This window comes from Anolis sagrei, chromosome 4 (assembly GCF_037176765.1).
Source record: "Anolis sagrei isolate rAnoSag1 chromosome 4, rAnoSag1.mat, whole genome shotgun sequence".
In the NCBI taxonomy this organism is placed as follows: Eukaryota; Metazoa; Chordata; class Lepidosauria; order Squamata; family Dactyloidae; genus Anolis; species Anolis sagrei.
In genome coordinates this window covers 178,604,017-178,630,261 of record NC_090024.1, presented here as the reverse complement: position 1 = coordinate 178,630,261, position 26,245 = coordinate 178,604,017, and the positions used below count along the sequence as shown (strand labels likewise).

The following is a 26,245-nucleotide window of genomic DNA, read 5'->3' as shown; positions in this document are numbered from 1 at the left end:
TTTCTGGAAGCCAAGCCCTACGAGGAACCACTTTGGGAGCTGGGCATATTTAACTCTGAGGAAAGATGGTTGAGAGGGGACATGATAGTCATTGTTTACATATTTGAAAGGATGCCATAATGATCAAGGAGCAAGCTTGTTTTCTGTCCAATGTTACTCCAGAGCATTGGCTCCCAATCTGCGGTCCGTGGACCACCAGTGGTCCTGAAGAAGTAAAATATGGTCTGCAGACTCACCATTACTACACCATTGCAATGAGAGCGACTTATCTTGTGAGACCCTCTTATAGTGCCGAGGCAACAGGGATGTTGGGAGAGGAGAGGCTCACTACCCACGAAAGTCACATCATCCAGCCTCTCCCCCTCCCTCCCTCCCTCCCTCCCTCCCTCCCTCCCTCCCTCCCTCCAAGTAGAGCCATTTCATGTGGTACCTGGAAGTGGGGCACCTTGGTGTCTTCATTTTTAGGCCTGTTCCTGGGGTTATTTGGTGTACTGATTCAGAAAATCTCATTGGATAGACCACATCAGCTTTAGATTATTAAATATGGTTTTCTGTGGGCGAATAGATGGTGATTACTGGGTGGCATATGTTCTGTATCAGAAACTAGAGCTGAAGTGGTCTATCCAATGAAATTTTCTAAATGAGCACCCCAAATAACCAAACCTAACCTAAAGTTGACCAACTGATTTGTAATCCTTTTGATACTAATGTTGGAGTGTGGTTCCTGGTCAAAAGAGATTTCACCAAAATATTAGGAAGAACTTCCTGACCAGTAGAATATGCTGCCTCGGAAGGTGGTGGAGCCTCCTTCTCTGGAGGTTTTCAAGCAGAGACTAAATGGCCATCTGTCAGGAGTGCTTTGACAGTGGGTTCCAGCATGGCGGAGTGGGGATGGACTGGATGGCCCTTGAGGTCACTTCCAACTTCATGATCCTAAGTCACCTTATCCTCAAAAGCTCTGCTCAAGTCTTTCAGAATCAGGTCCCTAGTTTCTTTGATTGATTCTATGCATCTAGATCAGGCATGGGCAAACTTTGGCCCTCCTGGTGTTTTGGACTTCAGCTCCCACAATTCCTGGCCTCAGGCCCTTTCCTTTCCCCCCACAGCCGCTTAAGCTGTTGTGGGGGGAAAGGAAAGGGCCTGAGGCCAGGAATTGTGGGAGCTGAGGTCCAAAACACCTGGAGAGCCAAAGTTTGCCCATGCCTGATCTAGATTATGGTCTTTCTCTTTTCCTACTGCCTTCAAACTTACCAAAGTTTTTTTCTCTACTGCCTCTGGCAATTTAAGGAGGGATATTTAGCATTCTCAGACACAGAGCTCACCAGAAGTCTTCAGCAGTGAAAGGAGAAAGTACTCTCATGTTAGAATGTGAAATTGGCTTGTCTATAATGCCAACACCGCGCCCAATAGAGCTCTGACGTCCTGATCTGCCTGCGCTGGGGAAATACGGTAGCAGTAGGCGTGCGCTTCTCCGCGGTGCATTACGGGCGCTGGGCCGCTGCCGGTGTGGTGCTTCCCTCTGCAGTGGGCGCTTCCCTGTCCCAGGCAGGTGCCGGCAGAGGCTGGGGCGGGTCTCTAGGGCGAAAGGGGAAGAGAGGACAGCCTCACACCTCCGGCTGCATTCGCCCTGCGTCTTCTCCCTGGGAGGAAGAGAATCTCGCCCTGTCGCGGGTGGAGTTCCCCTGAGTGGCTGACAACCCACAGGGACACGCTGCTGGCCTCAAGGGAAGGGGAAGGAAGGAAGATATGAAGGAAAGAGACGGGGCGGCTCTGAAGAAGAAGGGGACTTTGGCTGTTGCTCCTGACCCTTTTTAGTCGGAAATTGCCCATGAATGGCCGCACCGGGGGCCTCGGAAGGATGGACGAGAGAGCAAAGGAGCGACCCTCGGTTTGCTGAGGCCCAGCAGCACAGATCGCTGGACCTGAGGCGGGCGGCGCTGGGATTTGGGGGCGCTGCCTCCTGAATTCGCCCTGCTCAGCCCCACATCATTGGGGTCCACCGTGGTCGGCGTTTCCTCTTTGCACGGGAGGCACTGGACTTTGAAAGGCAGCAAGGCTCTTTCCTCCCGAGGCAGACCCCCGACTTCTTCATCTCATTCTCCTTCTCTATCTCCTTCTCCTCCTCTTCCCCCTTCTTCATCTCCTTCTCCTCCTTCTTCTTCATCTCCTTCTCCTTCTTCATCTCCTCCTCCTCCTCCTCCTCCTCCTCCTCCTCCTCCATCTCCTCCTCCATCTCCTCCTTCATCTCCTTCTTCATCTCCTCCTTCTCCTCCTCCTCCATCTCCTTTCCCTTCATCTCCTTCTTCTTCAACTCATTCTCCTCCTCCTCCTTCTCTCCTCCTTCTCCTTCTTCTCCTCCCGCCTTCGCCCCACAGCTGGCGATGGAGGTCCCGGCGCCGGTGGGTTGCGCGGAGGTCCCTCTGCCCCCCGACTTGAAGGAGCTGGAGAGCAAAGTGGGGCAGAGGCCCCCCGAGGGTTTGCTGCGCTGGCTGCGGGAGGACCCCACGGCGCACCTGCTCCGGAGCAGCCCCGGCCGGGGGTTGCGCCACGGTTTGGGCGAGAAGATCAAGGCTCTGAAGCTGGAGCTGGTGAGTGAGAGGGACCCGGTGCATCCCATCCCCGCCCCCCCCCCCCTCATCCTAGGGATCGGTTTGAGACCACTCCGACTTTTCATTCCCTCTAGAGCAGACCTGGGCGAACTTGGGCCTTCCAGGTGTTTTGGACTTCAACTCCCACAATTCCTAACAGTCCCAGGCCCCTTCCTTTTCCAACGCAGGGAGATCAGGACGTCAGAGCTCTATTGGACGCGGTGTTGACATTATGTATAGACAAGTTAGTTTGCCAAACCATTTCACATTCTAAGATGATAGCACTGTCCCCTTTCACTGCTGTAGAATCCGGGCATTTTTTAAAAATTATGGTGAGGTCTGTGCCTGAGAATGCTAAATGCTAGAGGCAGAAGAGAAAACAAAGTTTGGTAAGTTCAAAGGCACAAGGCAGTAGGAAAAGAGGAAGGCCATAATCTAGATCAGGCATGGGCAAACTTTGGCCTTCCGGATGTTTTGGGCTTAAACTCCCACAATTCCTTTTGTCAGCTCCAGCTCCCCATGTGAGGATATGAGAGAAGCCTCACACAAGGATGGTAAAACATCAAAACATCTGGGCGTCCCCTGGGCAACATCCTTGCAGATGGCCAATTCTCTCACACCAGAAGCGACTTGCAGTTTCTCAAGTTGCTCCTGACACACACATACATTCCTGGCCTCAGGCCCCTTCCTCAGGAAAAGGCCTGAGGCTGTTAGGAATGCTGGGAATCCATAACACCTGGAAGGTTGCCCATGCCTGATCTAGTCCAACCCCCTGCTGCTTTTGCAATCTGCATCATAACATCCTAGAACTGCAGTGGTGGAAAGAACCCCCTGGAGAATTGACATAGTTTGACACCAGGGCCAATGCTGTGGAAGCATGGGAATGGTAGTTTGGCAAGGTATCAACATTCATTGGCAGAGAAGGCTAAAGGCCCTGTCAAACTACAGCTCCCAGGATTCCATAGCATGGTAATGAAAGTGGTGTCAAAGGACATTGATTCAACAGTGTAGGGCAGTAGTTCCCAACCTGTGGTCCGTGGACTGCATGAACAAAAATATGGTTCGTGGCCTCACCATAACTGCACTGTTGCCCTGGAACCTACAGCAACCAGAGTGACTGGTCTCGTGAAACCTTCTTATAGTGCTGAGGTAACGGGGATGTCAGGAGGGAGGTGCTGACTACTCAGGAAAGATTACTACTACCACATCAGCTCTAGATTATTAAATATGGTTTTCTTTTGGTGAGCAGATGGTGGCTACTGGATGGCATAGGTTCTGTATCAGAAACTACAGCTGATGTGGTGTATCCAATGCTGTTTTCTGAATTGGCACCCCAAATAACCAAACCAAATCTAAAGTTGTCGAAGGCTTTCATGGCTGGAATCACTAGGTTCTTGTGGGTTTTTTTCGGGCTATAGAGCCATGTTCTAGAGGCATGCCTCTAGAACATGGCTCTATAGCCCGAAAAAACCCACAAGAACCAAATCTAAAGTTGACCAAAAACTGATTCCTTTTGGTACTGATGCTGGTCAAAGTGGTCCCTGGTCAAAAAAAGGTTGGGAACCACTGGTGTAGGTGCACCCCCATCTACATGTAATCTGAGACTCTGGAGTTGAGGATCTTATTCCTTCTCCTTTGCTTCAGGAACAGGCTTGATTGTTTTTCAGCATGGCCAGCCAACCCTGCAGAAAAACCTTACATCTCTGTTCCAAAGTCCAAACGGACAGCACCTCTGTTTATTCTCTGGCTACATGTTTTTCCAGGTCTTCTCCCTCTCCTGCTGTCCATTTATTTGCCATTTCTGCTTTGTTTTGCTTCCACCAAACTAAAGGCTGCATGAAGCTGCCACTGGAGGTTAGTAGTTAGTTAGTTCTGCTATCAGGGAGATGGTGAACCTTTTACTGGATTGAGTTTGAATTCTAGCCAAGATACTGAATTCTACCTCCCAAACAGGGATATTTAAAGTTCAGACAAAAGTCTGAAGTGGATTCACCCCCACCACCCCCCCCCCCCCCCCGGCAACATCAGAACCATCAGCCTCCTTCAACAGAAAGGAGGAAACCATGAAACTGAACAAAATCTGGCTACCAGAATTAAAAAAAACTTCCAAATTCAGGTCAGTAAATAAAGAACAACACTCAGAAAACAGGGGAATTCCAGACAGGGAACAATCAGGGCCAGCTAACACCTCCCAACAAAGGATCTCCCCTCAGGCAGGAAGCAGTCAAGCTCTGAAGCTCCAAGGCTATTCAAGGTGACCAATTGCAGCATTCACACCTGCCTCAAACAGTCAAGAGTTCTTTCTCCCACCCTGGACATTCCACAGATATATAAACCCCACTTGCCTAGTTTCCAACAGACCTCACAACCTCTGAGGATGCCTGCCATACCGCAGGAGAGAATGCCTGTGGAACATGGTCATACAGCCTGGAAAACTCACAGCAACCCACAGTGATTCCAGCTGTGAATGCATTCGACAACACAGTTCATGTATTACTTTTCTATGCAGGGCACACCAAGAAAACAAAGCCAGTCTTTAAGCACACACTTATCTTCTCAACAGCCACAGGATATAAGCCATACATGAAGATGATGAATGGCCTATGATGGGGGACTCAAGCTAGGGTACGAGACTGAAGTTGGTTCCTTAATCCCAGTTACTTTGAATGAACACTAAAAACACAGCTGAATTGTTCATTTCAGCTTTGCAACTGAAGTCCTGGTTCAGCACTTATAATGCATATTCTCTGCTTTATAGCTCAATTTCTGAGAGATTCTCTGTGTTTTTCCCCCCTGCCATTTCCTCCAGCACCATCATTTCCTCTCTGCTCTCCATGGGATAGCCTTACCAATTGGGTCTCCTTTTCACCAAATCATTCTATTTTGAGGGAGCTCGATCTCCCCCTTCCCTTGAGTTTCCTTTCAGCCTCTTCTTCCTTCCTTCACCCCAATGTGGGTTTATAAAGCAATATTCCTGATCCACAATAGGATAGGGAAACATACCAATGAATACCTTTTTCTCTAAAGAACAGAAGGACAATTCTCTCAGTTCTCCCTTTTTATATTTTGCATCCTGATAAACTAAAATTTGAGCTTCTCTTGATTGTTGTTGTTTTGTGCCTTCAGGCCATCAGCTTATGGAAATCAAAAGGTGATTTTCTTGGCAAGATTTGTTCAGAAGAGGTTACCATTGACTTCCTCTGAAACTGAAAGAGTGTGACTTGCTCAGTGTCAACCAATGAGTTTTCATGACTGAATGGGAGGCTCTAGAATTTTAGTCCAAGACCCAAACCATACCTATCTTGCTCTCAGTTTTAAACTCACGCCACAATAAACCTTTTCCTCAAAGGTGCACTGTTGTCTCTTGTAATAACTAGCAGATTAGCACAGTGACCTGGCTGCAGTTTGCACTTCTAGAAAGAGGTATGGCCACCTCGCCTGCTATTCAATTTCTTCCTGCCATGAGAGATAGGCTTTCGGCTCTCGGTTTCTGAAGGTAGACATTTTATCATCCAAGCTCAGTTTCAGAGGCTGAATATGAGCCCAGGGCATTCCAGGTCTCTGTATCCATTTCTCTGTATCCATTTCATCTGAACTTCATGGACTGACACTTGATTGGAATGGGACTACTGGAAAGATTTCCACAGAAATGAACAAGATTACATTGGTTTAACTCAGGGGTCCTCAAACTTTTTAAACAGAGGGCCAGGTCACAGTCTCTCAAACTGTTGGAGGGCTGGATTATAATCTGAAAAAAAGCATGAATGAATTCCTATGCACACTGTGCATATCTTATTTGTAGCGCAAAAAACACTTTAAAACAATACAATAATTAAAATGAAGAACAATTTTAACAAATATAAACTTATTAGTATTTCAATGGGAAGTGTGGTCCTGCTTTTGACTGATGAGATAGGATTATTGTTGCTGTTGTTGTTGTTGAGATAGAATTGATGTTGTGTGCTTTCAAGTCATTTCAGACTTAGGTTGACCCTGAGCAAGGGCTAGGCAAATGACCTTGGAGGGCCATATCCAGCCCCTGGGCCTTAGTTTGAGGACCCCTGGTTTAACTTTATCCACTAGTTGTTTCTATGCCTGTGGCTTAGTGAAGTTGCTTTGGGTTTTAATGTGAACTTGAAATGAGCTGTCCAGTGTGCTGGACCTTATGCCCAAATACCCTGAAAAGCTCCAGTGAATGTTTCTACCTGAAATAGATGTGTATTGCTGTTGTGGGGTGTGTATGTGTTCCTTCAAGTTGCTTGTCATCTTATAGTGACCCAAGGAATTTCCTAGGGCTTTCTTAGGCAAGTGATCCTAACAGGTGGTTTGCCATTTCCCTGGAATATAATTTACAGCATTAATTTTCATTCCAAGTACTCCAGGGCTGACCCTGCATAGCTTCCAGAGCCCTTCCACAAAGCTCTATATCCTAAAATATCAAGGCAGGAAATCCCACATTATCTGAGTGTGGACTCAGATAACCTAGTTCAAAGCAGATACTGTAGGATTTTCTGCCTTGATATTCTGGCATATAGAGCTATGTGGAAGGGCCCCCTGAGTCACACATGATCTATTACCTTTAGTGTTTTGGCATACAACTCTCAGAAGTCCCAGCCAGTTTACCGGCTGTTTCTGAGAGTTGAAGGCCAAAATATCTGGGGACACACAGATTGGGAACCACGGCTTTAGGACTTTTCAGTCTGTTGTTATTATAGTGAAAAGAAAAGGCTAGGACAGGAGAATTTTCCTCTGAGCCAGGAAAAGTAATATTTTGGATTTCCAGAAATCCAAAGACAGCACAGCCAGAGGCGCAGTTAGGGGCCATGTTTGTTGAGGGATTCTGATCACCTGCAAAGTCACTTTCCCAAGTTCTGGTCTCAGTGAAACTTCAAGAAAAGCATTCACTGCCCCATTCCCATCCTATATGACTTTTCCCATTCAGATAGCCATTTTAGTGTCGAATGAAGATGAGTAGAGTGGATCCATAAAGCAGCCAGCTTACTCTAGAGAAATCACTAAATCACTTAAGTCTTTGTGCCCAGCATTTCTTTGGCAATTATATGCTAAATCTGCATTGACTTGTGAATTGAGTATTTGGCACAGAACCATTTTTAATAATGCTTTCAGCACTGCTATTTTTTCTGGATCAACTCTTAGGAAATTTGATGGATAAGTTGGCCTTAAGAGAAAAGTGGGTGGAATAATTTTCAAAAAATGATAACATCTTCCCTTTCTTTCCAAATATTGTTTCCACCACCACCACCACCACCTCTTCTTCTTCTTCGATATGACATGGGATGAGATGGTGAACAGTTGTTTAAGAATGAAGGTTGCAATCCTTTGTTAGGTAGCTGCTTATAAGCTCCATTGAACACTGTGGAATATACTTCCTATTAATTTGAATATGATTTCACGACACAAGCACTTTATGCTGTGTGTAGAGGCTGAAATATAGGGGACTTCTTAAGGAGGCGAGCAACATGTTGAATATCTCATAGCTCACTTCTTATTTCAGCCATTGACACAGAAGGTGTTCCTTGGCTAACCATGTGCACTCTACAATTGTGCATATTCATATTGATCTTCCTTACAATGCTGTTGTAAAGAATATCATGATGTTTTCTGGGGAAGTGTCATTGTTTTTCAAGCATCATTTTAAATAAATGCTAAGGGTGGTTTGCGAACTCACAAAACAATTTTGTACATTCTTTCTTAGAAGTAAGGGCCATTGTATTGAAGTAAGCTTCCTTGAAGGTATATGAATCTCTAAATCCCCAGCATTTTGTGGCAGCTGGAAAGGCATTTTTCCCAGATCAAATTAACACCTGATTCTGCAAAGGAGGGGAGAAATGTTCTTATCTGTCTCCCATTTGTATTTGTTTTTGCAAATGCAAACTTCCTTCTTCAGCAGCGATCTCAGGCATAACATATGGTGTTCAGTGCTGCTCATTTTTTGTTGTACTTTTAACTGTCATCCAGATCTTTAACTTAGGTTTCAGCCTCCATGGCAGTTGGTGGTTTCCATATCAATGGAGCAGTGAATCCACATTTCACCTCTGTATTTAAATATGTTATGATGCTGTGATGTTGAACCAAATTTGTGGAAAGTGTTCAGCACCCTGGATAGCACATTTGAAGTATGAATGCAGACCCAGAATGGATTGACTATCCCACTAATTTGAAAGCTTCCATGTGCAACTGAATCATATATGTACTTACTTGGGAATAAGAGCTTTTGGAATTAATTGGAACTTCTGTATAGATAGAATTGTGCTGTTAAGTTCTTGGGAATGCATGAAACAGAAAAAAAATATTGCCTTTTACTTATATCTAGTCCCTCCAGGATTTTACAAGTACACAGTGAATCTTTAACTTGATGAACTAATATGGCAACCAGTAGCCTTCTTCAAAATGCCTTTGAATCTTTAAAAACATGCAATAAACAACAGAAACGCAAACAATGATTCTACCAAACAATTCAGCCAATAACATCCATTGTGGCTTTGATTAACCTCCATTTGAAACTCAACATTGAAGTGGCTCTTTCTCAGAAATCAACCTCATATGGAGAACAGTGAGAAATCTGGGTTTATCTTTAGATTGTTTTCCCAGGCAGAAAATAAGACCGAACAATTTCTCATCATCTGCACTTCAACTGGCTCTTTGCCAAAGGGATACATCTGCTGTCCAGCCTTAGCAAGTTGCCATTAACTTCTCTGAGCTTTCTGAATGACTGAAAGGTTTCAAAGATTGCATTAGGTTTTGTATGCCATAGGCTTAATTTCAAATAGCAACTTATTTTCTTTACAAAGATGCTGAACAACATTACAGAAGAACAGTTTGGGATACATTAGCTCACAATACACTTTTTTTGGAGACTGGGTTTCCAAGTGGTGAGCCTCATATTGCTTTGAGCATAGTCTTGCATACTACTGCAACAAAACAAAACAAAAAATAGGGGCAACCCTCCCTCCCCCTCTTCCTCATCTCCCAACAAATTGCCAGCAGGCAGTTTTTTTTTCACGACAGGGACAACTTGAGAATCTGCTTCTGGTGTGAGAGAATTGGCTGTCTACAAGGACGTTGCCAAGGGGATGCCTGGATATTTTGATGTTTTACCACCCTTGTGGGAGGCTTCTCTCATGTCCCCACATGGGGAGCTAGAGCTGACAGAGGGAGCTCATCCACGCTCTCCCCAGATTTTAACCTGCGACCTGTCAGTCTTCAGTTCTGCCAGCACAAGGATTTAATCCATTGTGCCACCAGGGGCTCTGCCAGTGGGAAGTGCCATTCAGACATCTAAGCCTACTGACTGGCATGAATTAGAATGGGGTTAGAATGTCACCAGTTTGTCTTCAAGTTGCCTGTCAATTTATGATGATCTTGTATATTTGAATGGTTTTCTTAGGCAAGGACTACTTAGAAGCAATTTTCTCAGTTTTCCTCTAAAATAAAGGAGGCAGTAGTTGGTATACTTTAGCAGTCTGTCATCCAAGTACTACTAACCAGGGCAGACCCTGCTAGCTTCCCAAATCAGATCTTTAGGGCATTTAGGTTGGTTAGATGTCTCCCAAAACAAGAAGAAACATATTTCTTAGGTTCTGCCATAAATATTAATTCTTCACTCACAACAACGCATCTCCATTCAGTTTACCACATCAAGATGACCATGTAGATATTGCCAAAGGGAGGAAATATTTTAAATAGCTGGGATACCGTTTTCTCTTCTTGAGAGCTGGCTTGAGTTTTCTGAAAGAAAAGTGGGGTAAACAAGGTTTAAATGAAGCAATATGGAGCAGGTTTAAATCCAGATATTCTATGTACCTGAATTTTTTATTGGTGGGGGTCGCCAATAACTGATATGGCATGGGTAACAACAGAGGAACCAGTGTCATTCACAACTCCTCACACACAGCTTCTGATGAGTCACATTTTTATGTTTCAGTGCAATGGAAATGAGGTTGTGCCACTTGCAGTTGGTATTTCATTCATTTTTATCTCGATTAGAAGGTCTTTAGGGTGTTGGGGAAATAAACATCCCCATCTGCCATGCTTTTAAGCTGATTTGGTTAATGTTGGAGGGGAAAATCACCCCTCCCCATCAGCATTAAGTTTTAAAAGGATTTGAGGGTCATTGGGGCTTGCCATGGATTTTTCAAGGATTTCAAAAGTGGAGCTCAACCCCTCTGAAAAGCCCTGACAACCTGTGGGCAACACATTGGTCACCCCAAACTAAAGGATTTGTACTGTATTTACTTCTTTTACTAGAAGCATACCCATTCAGGAAGATCTCATCTAGCATTAATACTTTGATAAGTTGAATTTTGGATAGAACAAGAAAGAAAATGTTGCTTGATCCACATTCATCACTTAATAATTATTAATGTTTGTGCTAATTAATCATTATAATTATTAATGAGAACCACTAGTGAATGAGTATCAAAATTAATAATTAATGATAGTTTTCATTAATAATGATATTGTTAATTGGTATTCTTATTTACCAATATTTATTATTATTGAATTGATTAGTCACTGATTAAGTATAAATATTAATATTACATGGTCTCCATTAATCTTTTATTAATATTCGCTCCTTCCAAATGCTTTCAGTAAAAACTGTGTGCCAAAGCATTAGTGCTGAAGAGACACCAAATAAGGAGGAATGAAATCCCAGCAAGTAATCCCTGTCCAGACAACATTTATTCCCAAAGAACATTTATTTGATTTGTGTTTTAAATATCCTGGGCCAGAGGCATACACGATGCAAATCAAAGATCCATGGATCATTATGTTATTTGCATTCTGTGATGTCCTCCTTAGCATTTTGCTTTTCAGTTGTGGTTACAGATATGGTGGTTACTGCGAGGAACAGGGAAATATGGCAGGTGTGTGTTTGTACATGAGAGAAATGCTTGCAAAGCCTTGATCTACAAGACTGAAAATGTTACTAGACAGCCATAGTTCTGTATTCTTTCCATTTATTCAAAGGCAAGTCTGCCAGGTGCACATTAAGCTTTGGAGACCTTTTTATATTAACAGAGAATAATTGTGTTTAATGGCAACATTTCAGAATCATAGAACAGAGATGCTTAAAGACTTTAAGTGTCTCTCATGGGTTTAAGGAATAGATGCAACACTAATATTGGATAGGCATATTAATCATATTCTTCAGGGACTATTTGGTCCTAAAGACTTATGACAAAAGACACTGTAACACTGGCAATACTGTGTCTGGTAATTTTGGAAGTTGTAATCCAAAAATAAACTAAACATAGATAAGAGAAGATACTGTGCAACACTGGCAGTGCTGTGTCAGGGAATTCTGGAAGCTATAGTCCAGAATTAAACTTCCACATGTGGGATGGGACAGTTATTCTCATACATGTCTACCTATGTACTGACTCAATAGCCCTGCCTCATAGTCCTTTGTTGTGTAGAAGTACGATGTGCAGGCATAAAAGGTCATGGTCTTTTCAGCTGTAGCACCATGATCGCTTTAGGTCAGACCTGTTTTAGGAAAGTAGCAATTGTGTATCATTTATTGCATTTTGTCTTATATTTCTATTTTTTGTGCTGTTCCTCAACTATGTTGTTATGGAATCCGTCAGGAACATAAGCTGTGAAGTCAAGTTAATGCTATAATTATCACACAGAGTGGCCTGAGATGTGGGAGAGCCAGTTTTCATTACCTACTGATCCAAAGAACTCAGACTGTCACTCTCTGCAAGCCTGACCAACATCACAGGGTTGCTATGAGGATAAAACAGGGGGGAGAGCTGAGCCAGGAGGATACATATAAATGTACCTAATAGCTACTGCTGCTATCACTACATCTTATCATATTTGTATATGAGCTAGCTTGTACCTATGGGATTACTTAGGTTAAAAGTTTTTATAGAATACACCTTGAATTCACCATCCAGTGAAAAACCATACACAATAAAAGACCTGTACTTATTTTATGCAGTACTTCATACAAGTATGAAGTATTTTATATGGTATTGTACTTTGCATTGGCTTAATAATCCTTATAGTAGAGTGAGAGTAATGTGACTTCTATATATTGTTAAACTGCAAGCCCTATTAGCACTAAGCAGTAGAGTCAAGGGGGGGGGGGGGGAGAGATAGGAATTGAAATCCATCAACATCTGGAGGAATGGCACAAATCTTACAGTAATCTTGCAATGCTGACCCAATGCTGAATTTATAGTTATTTGTTTATTCAATTTTGTGCTGGCACGGCTGTGCCAGGAGATTTGATTTTCTTTTTCTTGCACTGTTAGTTTGTTTGAATTCATTTGGGCCATGCATTTTGCATTTTGGAGCTGGGAGTTGGGGCCTCACGCCAGCAGGGTAAAGAAAGATTGCCCAAGGAGGGGTCGGAAGGTTTCCCTAAAGAGGAAAGGAACAGTTTATCAAGCAGTTGCCTGTCCCTTGTCAGTAGATCGAGAAAGCTACCAGTTTTTCAAGATTATATAGTGTTTAATTCACTTGTTCGAAGATTTAAGCCTTAATAAAGAACTTTGTTGGACCTATTTTGAGCCTCTACAGAACTTTGTGTTGGGAAACCTATGGGACCCTTTAGCTGAGGCACCCCGACATCCCGGTGGGCATACAGAAAGCATGTCCTGTAAACAGACATTGTCATAGGCCCAGTGAGCGACAGCACAAATTTCCATCCTGCTTTTCCCACAAGAACAAGGAAAAAAGGCTATTTACGAGACAAATGGGTTGTATTTCTCCTGCCACAATCAAAACAAGACAATAAAAAGGCAAAATGTGGAAGCTACCTAGTCTTTTGTCTGTCCTACTTTTGAACAGGGACCAGAGTGATTCTGACTCTATAGTATGATGAATAATGGTCTTGTTCATCTTAGGCAGCAGTTCAGATTCTCAAACTTTTGATTTGTTGGTTCAGGGCCAGGCTACACATTTTGGTAGACATTGCTGACTCAAATGATTCATCCTCCCCAAAAGCTTTTCTTTGGATAATGATTATGGTGTGAGATGCCAGAGCCAGTGATTGTTTGCTTCTTCTTTGCAGCTGGATGTAGGGGTGAGAGAAAGTGGGGAGAGGCTGTATTGAAGCATTAATATCTCCTTTCACTGTGCACTGATCTAAACTGAGTGGAGGTTAAGGGTTAGTATTAGGATAAGGGAAATTTTTGGACATCCAATAAGAAAGCGCTTTCATAATACTGGGTTTTTCATATGACTGAAAATAACCTTTATGTTATTGCTGGCATTGATCCCACATAGCTATAGGCAGTGTAGGGGCATCTGCACTGTAGAATTAATGCATTTCAATACCACCATAACTCTCCTGGCTCAATGCTGTGGAATCATGGGAGTTGTAGTCTGGGAAGCACCAGCCCTCTTTGACAGACCTCATAACATCACAACTCCCATGACTCTACTGCATTGAGCTGTGTCAGTTAATGTGGTGTCAAACTGCCTTCATTCTACAATACTGACACACTCTGTGTTTCACCTTTTCAGAAAGTTGGCAATTGCACCCCCTCTAGGTTTTGTACTTGCCAGGGAATGGGGGTGAGTTGAAGCTAGGCTCCTTCTAAACTGCTAATCAGTGTAATGAACAATTTCCTTAAAAGCTATGCATTCATTCCTCCCTTTAAATCAGAGTAATGTCTTTGATTTAATAAGCCATCCTGGAAAGCATTTTTGTGACTGAAGAGTGCAGTAAAATGCTTTAATTTCTGGCAAGGAATGTTTTATGACCTAGAGGCAGTGTTTACTTCCAAATAATTTTTCTGAGGTTTGAGAATTATCATAGAGTGACACCTTCCTCTGGAAAAAGTGCAAGAGACAGAAGGCTAAAGTGGGCAATCTTTGTACAATATGGTCTCTTTCACACACACATATTTTGCATACATAACACACTCATTCTCTCTCCCGCTTTCTCTCGCTCTCTCGCTCATACACACACACAGTGATTCCATTGGATGAAGTCATGGCAATTAAAGTAGGTAAAAGGTAAAGATAAAGGTTTTCCCCTTGATATCGAGCTCTTTTTGGGGGTTCTCCCAGCGAGGGGAGTCCCTAAGGACCGCGAATGGGGTCCTGACCTTGGCGAGCGGCCAGCGGATGCCAATTCAAAAAGACGCAAAAACGTTGAAAATCAATCTCGCCAGAGGCTGAAGAGGCAATCTGCGACCGAGGCGTTTATTTAGCGATTCAGCTGAAAAGGATGCATTACAGGGATATTTCCTCTATAAGCATACAGTACAGTGAATTTCAGGCATATTTATACAGGCAAGACAAAGAAATCCCGGTTTGAATCCCCCGCCCGCCTCCTGTCAGTTCCCTCTGTCCTGATTGGCCGGCTCCGGAACAGCTGGGAGGAGGCTTGGCCGCTGGTCCCACCCTCCCTCCAATCGCCGGCCGCTGTTGCCTCCAGAGGGCCAATCAGAGCCCTCGGAGCGCCTCCAGAGATTGTCCAATCAGCGGCCAGGAGGCGGGCTCTAGTTTGACAGCGCAGAGGGGCGGAATGCCTGGGAGGCGTCTGCCAGCTGATGGAACACCTTTTGTCTCTTCACGGCAGGGAGGCGGATGGGGAGAACAAGGGATTTCCTGGGTCTTGATAAAAGATGTGTATGAGCAAAATGGGTGGCTATGGATGGTGTCTGGATCTCAACCCTGTAGGCAAAGGAGATCCTTTGACACAAGGGAGCGTGCACAAACACCATGATTGATTCAATCAGTCTGTTTTTCCGGGCTTTTGGCTGACAAAATCTCTGGCTTTTGTTTGTCTGACTCTGAAAACAAAGCCATAGATTTGCCAGTATTTGTCCATGCAATGTCAATATGGATGGAGTTTCTTCCAAGGAAATTGGATTTCCTTAACTGTAATCCCCAGGTCACATATTCTTTTATAGGGTAAAGTTCAAGAGGGGAAAGGCAAGGAGAGGGGTGAGGGTACATCTCATTTCACTTCATTACATATTATATATATTTCATATATATTTTCTTCATAGGCTTTCATAACTCATAGATTTCATAGGAAAGATCCCCATCCCAGTAAAGTTTATTAGAAAACCCACAGCAATTAATAAAGATAAGCAGCAGAGTTCCTGAGGTATGATCCTTTTCAACAAGGCCACGCACATACAGGCGGGGGCTCTTTCTCCCCAAGCGGCTTGGTTTGGAGTTCATGGAGGAAGCCCGTGATGCTAGGGCACCAAGTCAATCAGAGAAGGCAGAAAGGTCCGCAAAGAATCTGCAAGTAGTGGAGAGTGGAGCAATGTCCTTCAGTGAACCGCAGCTCCCAGTCAAGACCTGGGAGCCATCTGGCCCCTCCTCGGGGCTGCTGCAGCCGGCCGCCGCGGGGAAGCGAGAAAGAGCCCAGCCACTGACAATCAGCTGTTTCTCTGCAAAACAGAAGTTCTAAAAACAAAACTAATTTTCTCCCGGGAGGAGCAGCCCAAAACAGAGAAACTGAGATGGCAGATAGACTTAGAATTAATCATAGAATAAGCCAAAATTGGAACGGCGGCGATCCGCCATGTTAAATGATTTAGTGGATAGCGGGGTCCGTAATGGCGGTTTCCTTATCCGCGTTTTGGTCAAACGCAGATTCGGGGTCCGGGGGCCACCTGGAGGCGCCCCCCGCGGGCTCACGGCCCTCCGGAGCCCAGAAAGGAGTTTATGGAAGCGTTCATGGAGTGTTGAGCCAGGAAGGGATACAAAAGTAGCATGCGGAAAGATAAAAAGTTTCAAGTTTCAAGTGGTTTATTAAGGAATGATACAAAGTAAGGGAGGGGGAAAGTTAGCTGAGGTTTGCAGGCATTCCTGGTCTTGGAGCTGGCGGCTGAGGCACATTCCATCTGCTGGCCTCAAAGTTCGGCCCAGGAACTGCGGAACTCCCTGCTGCAGTTCAAACTAAAGTAAAGGCTGGGCTACCGGCAGCGCCAGCTGTCACCCTGACATTAAGTCCAGTCCTGTCCATCTCTGGGGTTTGGTGTTCATCTCCATTTCTAAGCTGAAGAGCCAGCATTTGTTACGCAGAATCAATTTGTTGCACAGTAGCAATGCCCAACATGTCCAAAAATCCAATGCCAAAGACACAGACCAGTCAGAAGAAATAAAACAGTAGAACTTTACTCTTGGTTGTAGAGTTGAAAATGAAACAGCTTGGCACATTTACATAGCCTCTGTAAGTAATACAGAATAAATCTTCTGTGTTATAAATCATAGAGCATAACAAAAGTACATGGTTACTTCACCATAACATGAGCTTCTTGCTTCTGCTCTCGAGCAAATCAAACTGCCAACTGCAAAAACAGTTTGCAAAAGCCTCAGAAAACTGCTACCTAGAAGAGGCGTGGCCTAGTCTTGCTGAGCTGAGCTTTTGCAGCTGCAGTTAATCATTAACAGTTTGCAAGGCTTTTCTGCAAGTTTTCTTTAACACACACACACTGGATTTACAACAATATACTGTAGTAGCATTGTCCACAGACACCTCCAAAATCATGTGGCTGGCATGACTGCATGGAGAGCCATTACCTTCCTGCCAGAGCAGTACCTTTGATCTTACATTTATATGTTTTCAAACTTTGGCTAACAGTGGGAGTTCACCCCACTCCCCGGATTTGAACCTGTGACCTTTCGATCAGCAAGTTCAGCAGCTCAGTGATTTAACCCACTGCGCCATCAGGGGCTCTATAATTAAAGTTGGACCAAAGTGTTATTATTGTGTTGTAAAAACTCTTTCTGCAATCTAGTTTCTTCAGACTCTTTTTGTGTGTGTCAGGAGCAACTTAAGAAACTGCAAGTCACTTCTGGTGTGAGAGAATTGGCCATCTGCCAAGATGTTGCCCAGAGGACATCTAGATGTTTGATGTTTTACCATCCTTGTGGGAGGCTTCTCTCATGTCCCCGCATGGGGAGCTGAAGCTGACAGAGGGAGCTCAACCCACTCTCCCTAGATTCGAACCTCTGACCTGTTGGTCAGTAGTCCTGCTGGCACAAGGTTTTAACACATTGTGCTACCGGGAGCTCATGGCAATGAAGCTATTAGATGTTTGTATGCTTGAGAAAATGCTACAAAGAATGGAAGCAGAAGCTCTAGAAAACAATACGGAAAGCAGTCCTCATCCTAAACTAGCCACCTAAGTCCAGCTGGAATATATTCATGCCACTCATTGGGCATTGGTACTACAAAGCAGACACAGCTCTTTCAAGCACACCTGCTGCTGTTTATTTGCTTTTATCCAAAAATAGAACTATAGCTGCATGAAATAGGATCCACGTCCTGTGGACTGGCTATTTGTTCTCTGGTCTTTTCCTGATATTTAAAAAAGTCTTCCTGGACAACTATTTCCTTAGTTCCTCCATCTGTTCATTCAGACTTCCCTTTTCTCAGATCAAGAAACCCAACTGCAACTGAAGCACAAACTGATTGGTATGTGAATATTTGCCTGCTACTCTGAGCTCGAATTCTGCAATCTCACACTGATTGTAGAGAATGATCAATGTGTGTGTGTGTGATCAAGTGATTATCCTTTTCAATTCCTGTTAAGTGAGCATTTAGGTATTATGACCAACTTTCTGTTCTAAAATCAGAATTGGACAGAGTTTTATAATGTTATATTATGTATATATTTTATACAAGAAACATGATTTGGCACTAAATATTCTCAACTGAATACTTGGAGTCTATCACTTTAACATTGTATGTATAGGTCTGCCTTCAAGTTCTTTCTTGATTTAAAGCAGCCCCATGGATTTCATAGGCAAAGAACTCAGAGGTTGTTTTGCTAGACCCTTCCTCTGAAATTTAGCCTACTGCACCTGATATTGATTGAGTCTTCCATTCAAGTACCCAATGGGGCTGATCCTAATGAACTTTCAAGATAAAATGGGATATGATCTGTTGATATGGTCCACTTTGATTTCAAAGAAAATTTAGATGTCGATATTTATATATGCAACTGAAAGCATAGCTCTTTATGTTGCAGTTGTTGCTGAAAAAACTAGTACTACATTGGTATTTTGTGCAGTAAACATGTAAAATTGGAATTGGAGCTTGAGCAGGGTTGCCGGACATATGTATGTCCACAGTTTTCCCATTATTCTGAGAGACACTGATGTTGGTTGCCACAATCACAATATATGAAGCTGTCTTAGCTGATGGCTTTCAATTTCGCCACTTTTCAGGGTTTAGTTTTCTTAGGAGTGCTTTCTCCTAAACAATTCATTCCCCCAGATTACATTCATTTTTTATTCTGCTCTGCCTGCCTGGACTGTTTCCCTCTGTCCATGGTGCTCACATGCCTCAGCAAATAGTTCACTGACAGCTTGTACATCTGGAATCATTTACCTAATTCCTCAATCTTTGAATCAAGGGTGATAAATCAAACTCCTCTATAGGCATTTCCCAGCTTAGATGTTCTACAAAAGGAAACCTTGGAGCTGATTCATATAGCCACACAGCTGTTTTAGAACCAAAGAATAGTAAGCTATATGTTTCTTCAAAACTGTTTGCCTTGATACACAGGAACATCTCAACTTTGCTATGCCAGTGCATGGGAGAAAGATTTGTGGTGAAAGTTGTGGAATAGCCCTAATAATAATTAGGAAATTGCACTTTTGGAGGCTACAGCTCTCAGATTTTGTCCCAGGGAGCACATCAAAAGGGGGGAGGGGCTTCCTGCATAAGATTTATATCTTTATAAGTGGACTTATATATGTGGGGATTAGAATCTGATATTTTCATATTTTCTGTATCCAAAAGAGAAGTGCTTTATAAAGGGGAGCTAGCAAAGTAACTGCTACCCATTGGGACCAATGTACTACAGCAGTGGTTCCCAACCTTTTTTTTTTACCAGGGACCACATGAATAAGGACCACTTTGACCAGGGACCACTCTCCAACATTAATAACAAAAGGGTTATGAATCAGTTTTTGGTCAACTTAAGATTTGGTTTGGTTATTTGGGGTGCTGATTCAGAAAATTGCATTGGATAGACCACATCGGCTCTAGTTTCTGATACAGAACATATGCCACCCAGTAGTTGCCATCTACTCGCCCACAGAAAACCATATTTAACAATCTAGAGTTGATGTGGCAGTAATAATCTTTTGTATGTAGTCAGCCTTTCTCCTCCTGACATCCCCATTGCCTTGACACTATAAGAGGGTTTAGAGACCAGTCACTCTCATTGCCACATGGTTTTGAGGCAACAGTGTAGCAATGGTGAGGCTGCAGACCATATTTTCATTCTTGGGGACCACAGGTGGTCCACGGACCACAGGTTGGGAACCACTGCACCACAGGATCGCTACACAATGGGACCAATCCACATCTGTCTTTATGCACATTGCTTTTGTTGTGCATCAGGATACCGGCTAAAGGGTACCGATGTGCATTGGTATAGCCCTGTTATGGTCCTGTGCAATTCACTAACAGCTTTTCTTATCTCTTTTGCTATGTAGCTAAGTATATATAAAGTTACATTACACAGTTGATATGGGTTTTCAGCTAATGTTTCCAACTCTGACCTCTGTGTGGTTTGACTTTACCATTATCTGGCAGCCACTAATGAATTTGCCTGCAGAGATAAAACTGAAAGATTCAATTGCAACACATATACTCAAGATATAACCTGACTGAATGGAAATACTTTATCCTTGTTGATGCATTGATTCATCATTACATTTTGTCTACTTTTCCCTGCCTATTAAATAGATTCATAGAATGGCTATACAGTCCACTTCCTTAATTTCATTTGTATTCTTGAATAATTAATTGAAATAAAACCTGTTTAAAAATTCAAATGGGAAATGAAGTTATTTCTCGGTTGTGTTTGATAACTCTAAGTACCAAATCTTACTTGCCAAAAAGGCAAGCAATAGTACAACTGGAGACTGTAGAAGGGAGGGAAGGAGAAACAAAGGAACTGGGAAGTTTAGATGAATATAATGTTTTAGGTACCAAAAAGGAAAGTAGCCAAGCAGTGCAGAACAGAGTGTGTGACCCTAGTAAAATAAGAGCATGGGTCTTTATGGTAATCTCAGACTGTATGTAATTTACTGGTATCCAAGAAGGCAGGCAGATGCCATTTCATGATCAACTCCTCTGTATTCTAGAATTACCACCGAAAATGAGTCAAAAGGGAATGTGGAAAGTGACTTCTGATTCTTTACTGTTTTCTTTGGGGTGAGGTAGTGGTGGAAATAATTATCCACTCATATACTTATAGTCATGCTTTCCTTTCTTTTCCTTTCAGTTAATTTTTCCTTATTTCTTCAGTGTTCTATTAAAATGTTCATTACTTTTAGCTATGGGAATCTGAAAGTCACTGACACCTACCAATTTGAAGCAATACTTCTTGTGAGTTGGATGACTTGTTCATGTTAATCAGTGGTTCTCAATCTGTGGGTTCCCAGATGTTTTGGCCTTCAACTCCCAGAAATCCCAACAGCTGGTAAACTGACTGAGATTTCTGGGAGTTGTAGGCCAAAGCACCTGGGGACCCATAGATTGAGAATCACTGTTATAGAAAGTTGCAAAAATAAAGGTGCACTTGGCTCTCATTGAGGGTAACCCAATGCCAGAAATTGCCTCAATCAGTCATTGGTATTACTATTGTTGCTTAGATCCATGTGGACCATTTTGCTCACCAGTTTATCTCCCAGAAGGTTGTCCATTCAGTAGTTTCTGACATCTGTGTTTTTCTCTTTCCTCTTTTTCCATAGGCCTGTCTCAGAGCAATTGATATCAAGATCCTGCAGCAACTAGTAGCAGTGAATGAGGGCATAGAGGCCGTGAAGTGGCTACTAGAGGAGAGAGGGATGCTGACCAGCCGTTGCAGCAGTCTTACCAGCAGCCAGTACAGCTTAGTAGAGAGTCAAGAGACATCTCGGCGTGGCAGTTGGAACAGCCTTCAGGATCCTAATGACAAGTTGGACAGTATATCTATTGGCAGCTATTTGGATACCCTGGCTGATGATATGGATGAATATGGGCAAGGACCTTCCATAGAACCAGTCATGTCATCCACTCCAGGCAGGCCACTGGCTAGAGCTGAACTGGAAAGTTCAAAGGCTGAGCTAGACAGAACTCTTCCTGCCAAGAGGGACAAAGAACAAGAGAAAAATAAACCCTACCTTGAGAGGGTCCCTAGCTTGGTTAAAAGCCAAACTGAGCCAAAGAGACCCACCGTGCAATCACCACCAATGGCTAATGGCCTTCTGAGTAGACAATTCCCAGGACTGGAGCAGAGCACTGAGGCTAAATTACCTTCATCAGCTGCAGAGCAGTCAAGCAAAGGCAGCCCAGCAGGAAAATTTTCTAGGAATAGCAAAGCTGACTTAGAGAACTGCATGATCAAAAGCAGGAGGCACTTGGAGTATGATGCCCACTGGCAGTGGGTTCAGTCTCAAGATGATGTGACGTTCTTGTAGCACCCAAGGCCAAGAGGTCTAGCTGAGAATGGCAAGCTGAAGGCCTCAAGGCACTAGTTGTGAGCACTGTTGGCTGTAAGCTTATATGTTTCTTGCCAAAAAGGTTGCTTTTGATGGGGAATAAACTGGTGGACAGAAGATATGTATAACACAGAGATTGCAGCAGTCGTTTTTGACATTAATCCTCCACCCAACAACAGTCTTGTTTCAGATGAAACTCCTATTTTGAAGGAACTATTGATCTGCTGTCACTACATTTGTCAGCCTTATGCAATTAGATTAACTTCCAAATGTTCTGTGGGTGCTGTGTGGTGATCATACACTGCACACCTACATGAGAGTTGGACATGTTTACCTTAATAGCAGCTGATCACAATAACAGAGTCATTATTGTAATCAGTGCTTTCAGGAGGAGAATGTGTTTGTCTGTTCCTGTTCATATCACATGTTTTCCATGACTTTGGTTTGGATGAAGGGTTACTTTTTCCCTTTTTACCAGTTCAGTTATTATTCAGGATTTATATCCCTTTGCTTAAGAGTTCAGTCCTGGGTTTAAAGAAAGGGTGGATTGCAATTAATCCAACAATGAAATCTACCAATTCACTTGACTTCACTCACCATGAAAAACATATTTTCAGTGGTAAGAAGGCCAGTTCCTAAGTTTGGAACTGAGGGCAGTTGCGTGAACGTGAATGTATGTATGTGCATATGGTTATCATACTGGCCAGAATCCTATTGGTATCTCAAGCATGTGCAAATTTCCCTATGGAAAGTGGAATTTTTATACCACTGTCATGTTTAAGAATGTACTAACCAAAAAGGACTGTATTTTTTACTCATGCCTTGCACTTCCTTATCAAATGAACACGAGAATGAGAATGTAGTTCTTTAATTGTAACTTGGTCATTCTGTGGTTTATGGTATAGAGCAGGGCTTCTTAAACTTTTCACTTGGCAGCCCTTTCTTCTCGAGAAATGTTTATGCAAACCCAGCTATATTGGTGTATAAAATAGGTATAAAAACCAAACAATTACTGATAACAAATCAGAATTTTTATGAAGTACAGCTGAAGCATTTTCTACAGAGTCCACTGTAAATACTGTACAACAGATTCATATAAATGCCTAAAACAGCCATTAGATAACATTCAGAATCTTTTTTTTTCTGTTGCCAAATTTTCCAAAACCCCAACATTGCATTACGATGGTGGTTCCCAACATTTAGTCCTCCAGGTATTTTGGACTTCAGCTCCTACAATTCTTAACAGCTGGCTGGTAAGATGGCTGAGATTTCTGGAAGTTGAAGTCCAAAACACCTGGAGGACCAAAGGTTGGGGACCTCATTTGAGATCAGTGCTGACAGTTTAAGAAGCAGTTTTCTAGAGCAGAAAATCACATTTAAATTAAGCTATAAAGAATTCTTTCAACTCATCTGAGTTTTGGAAAGAGGAATAACACACATAAATAAAACCCAGGATTCTAGGAAAGGTGTTTTTATATGTACAATACAACCTCTTTATTGGTAAACTCAAAATACATTCTTACATTTACTCATACTCTTAAAAAAAAACTTCCTGAAAGTATTTGTGGACCTCTCTAAATCCTCGAGTGTGATTCTATGGTATGCTTCAACCCCAAATATAGTCAAAATATAGAGTTCCCTATTGTCTGCAATTTCAGGTATCCACAGTGTGTGTATGTGTGTTGAAACATACAAGGCAGTACTGTCCATATAGACGGGCTGTTAAGAAACATTTTGATTTCATGTGCTGGTCCAGGTGTCTGGAGACCAAACTGGAGAATATGTTAATTGCCTGGATGCAATAAATGTGGTCAGTTTTAGCAGTGAGCTGAGAAATCATGACTGCAGCAGACAGAAAGAGGGAGTTTTCCTTTCTTTTCATGCTATGGTCCTGAACCATCCCAGCCCCAGCTATTTCCTTCCTGGAGGAGGGATGGTTTTTATATGAATGTGGCACATTCCTTGCAAAGCCTGACTTAACTCACCCTACCCTGCCACTGCTGCTGCTTGAATAGTAATAACATTATTAAATTAATCTTTAAAATTAGTCAGGTTAATTGCAATTTCTGACACATCCACGGTGGCCTTGTGTTTTCTTTTCTTGAATGTTATTTTTGTGGCCTGTTATGGTTTGCCATACTTTGTGACATGAACAATGTCATTTACCTGAAGAATGATGTTCAAAAAGTGACTTTTTTTTTTTTGTAATGGTGGCTGCACTCTTTGACTTGTGTCACTTTACATTTCAGTGTTGTACTAGTCCTTGCATCTTCTTTTATCTATGCTAACATACTGGCATGTGAATTTTGGAGGGCAAACAGTTTGTTTGTAGCAATGGTGTGGGCCAGTATGGCTCATGCAAAGGGTATGAGATGTTGCAAGCAATATTCTCTCTTGCTGAATCCTAATACACAGTCACATTTCAACAATAAAATAATGTTTTTTGCTTCTTTCATTGAACATTAAACTTCTTTGAATCCAGGAGTTTCTTGTAACACTGAGTATTTGCATCTTGTTTCTTATTTTACTTTTAACAGAGCTTATTCATAGAATCATAGAGTTGGAAGAGACCTCTTGGGCCATCCAGTCCAACCCCCTGCCAAAAAGCAGGAAAATTGCATTCAAAGCATCCCAGACAGATGGCCATCCAACCTCTGCTTAAAAGCCTCCAAAGAAGGAGCCTCCACCACACTTCTTGGCAGAGAGTTCCACTGCTGAACAGCTTTCATAGTCAGGAAGTTCTTCCTCATGTTCAGGTGGAATCTCCTTTCCTGTATTTTGAAGTCATTGTTCTGTGTCCTAGTCTTTAGGACAGCAGAAAACAAGCTTGCTCCCTCCTCCCTATAACTTCCCCTCACATATTTATACATGGCTATCATGTCTCCTCTCAGCTTTCTCTTCTGCAGGCCTTGATGTGAAATCTGTATCTTTCACTTTGAACTATAAACCTCAAAAAACTAGATTTCAAAACCTGAAAGCCAAATTTCATAAAATATTTGCTTTTATTGGGGGGGGGGGCATTTGAATTCAGCATCAGTAGACATGATTGAGAAAGAGTCCTTGAATCTGGAGATATGCACTATGTTGGCTTTTAATGTACACAGATAATTATTTTCAGTTTTGATCCAATTTATTTGTGCAACCTAGACCGTCCATCCAGAAATATAAAAAGCAGAATTGGTTTGGACCAAACTCTTCCAACCTCCTGCCCGTAGAGTAGAGAAACTCTCCTGGTGACTACAGGAACTCACATGCCAAATCCAGACTAAAGGAGCAGGAAAAAGAAAAAAACCTATATAGAAAATAGTTTTAAATAGTTCAGATTTTTAAAAAACCAAGCTGTGCACCACATGGACAGCAAACATAACATTCCATCTATGTTCTCCTCCTATTGTCTTTCTGAAGATGTTCCTTGGTAGGTCCCACTAACAGGGCTATTTTTCTTCCACTGAACTGTCATCACATCCTCGGTGTTTTATTACAACCCTTCTCCCTCCTTTCCATCCAATTCATGCTTACAGTGGTGGTGTATCCATTCTGAGCTTTATTCAAACTTTAAGAAGGCTATTCCAGACCCTGAACCTATTTGGAGAGATAGGGTTCAGCTTTCTTAAAGCTTGGACTAAAACTCAGAATAGGTATCAGTGGCATCAGCCCCTACCACACCTTATATTCTTTTGAAATTAACATAGTTGAAATTGAAATAAAAATAAATAAATGAAAACAATATTATTGCATTTTCTGTTTAGCAGCAGTAGGCATGGAGACAGCACCTAGTATGGTGGGACAAATGCTCACCATAGGGTCCTTGGGTGGGAGGAGCAGGGAGACACCACACTCTCTAGTGAGCTGGTCTTGTTGACAGAATTGTACACATTAAGAGTAAATTGTACAAATTAGGAGTAAATAGAACTTTTGGGAAGTATGATTTCTGGAGTTCCCCTCACACTGACTCAGGGTTTTTGAGTATTTCAGTTAAAATACAGTGGTTTCAAAGCTCTAGGAATGGTTAGACAATGCAAGAGTTAGTACTGCATCTCTCAAGCAGAGGGATCAAATTTATTTATTTAATTACAGTATTTATATACCGCTTTTCTCACTCTGAGGGGGACTCAAAACGGTTTGACTAGGTGGAAGTTGAGCAACAACCAACTCAACACTTACCATAAGGTTAAGCAGAGAAAAGACCTAACTATATAGCCTTCTTG

General features: G+C 42.6%; 1 protein-coding gene across 1 annotated transcript; it reads left to right on the top strand.

Moving 5' to 3' along the window:
* The first annotated feature begins 1,478 nt into the window (after positions 1–1,478).
* LURAP1 (leucine rich adaptor protein 1) lies at positions 1,479–24,532 on the top strand. The gene is made up of 2 exons (XM_060773434.2): positions 1,479–2,588; positions 21,309–24,532. Exons 1-2 carry the CDS (start codon positions 2,382–2,384, stop codon positions 22,014–22,016), a joined length of 915 nt encoding a protein of 304 aa, XP_060629417.2. The 5' UTR covers positions 1,479–2,381; the 3' UTR covers positions 22,017–24,532.
* The last annotated feature ends 1,713 nt before the right edge of the window (positions 24,533–26,245 follow it).

Excerpts from the sequence above, each read along its gene's own strand:
- LURAP1 (XM_060773434.2), top strand. The coding sequence starts at position 2,382 with ATGGAGGTCCCGGCGCCGGTGGGTTGCGCGGAGGTCCCTCTGCCCCCC. Across the intron at positions 2,589-21,308 it reads AGGCTCTGAAGCTGGAGCTG|GCCTGTCTCAGAGCAATTGA; the intron begins GTGAGTGAGAGG and ends CTTTTTCCATAG.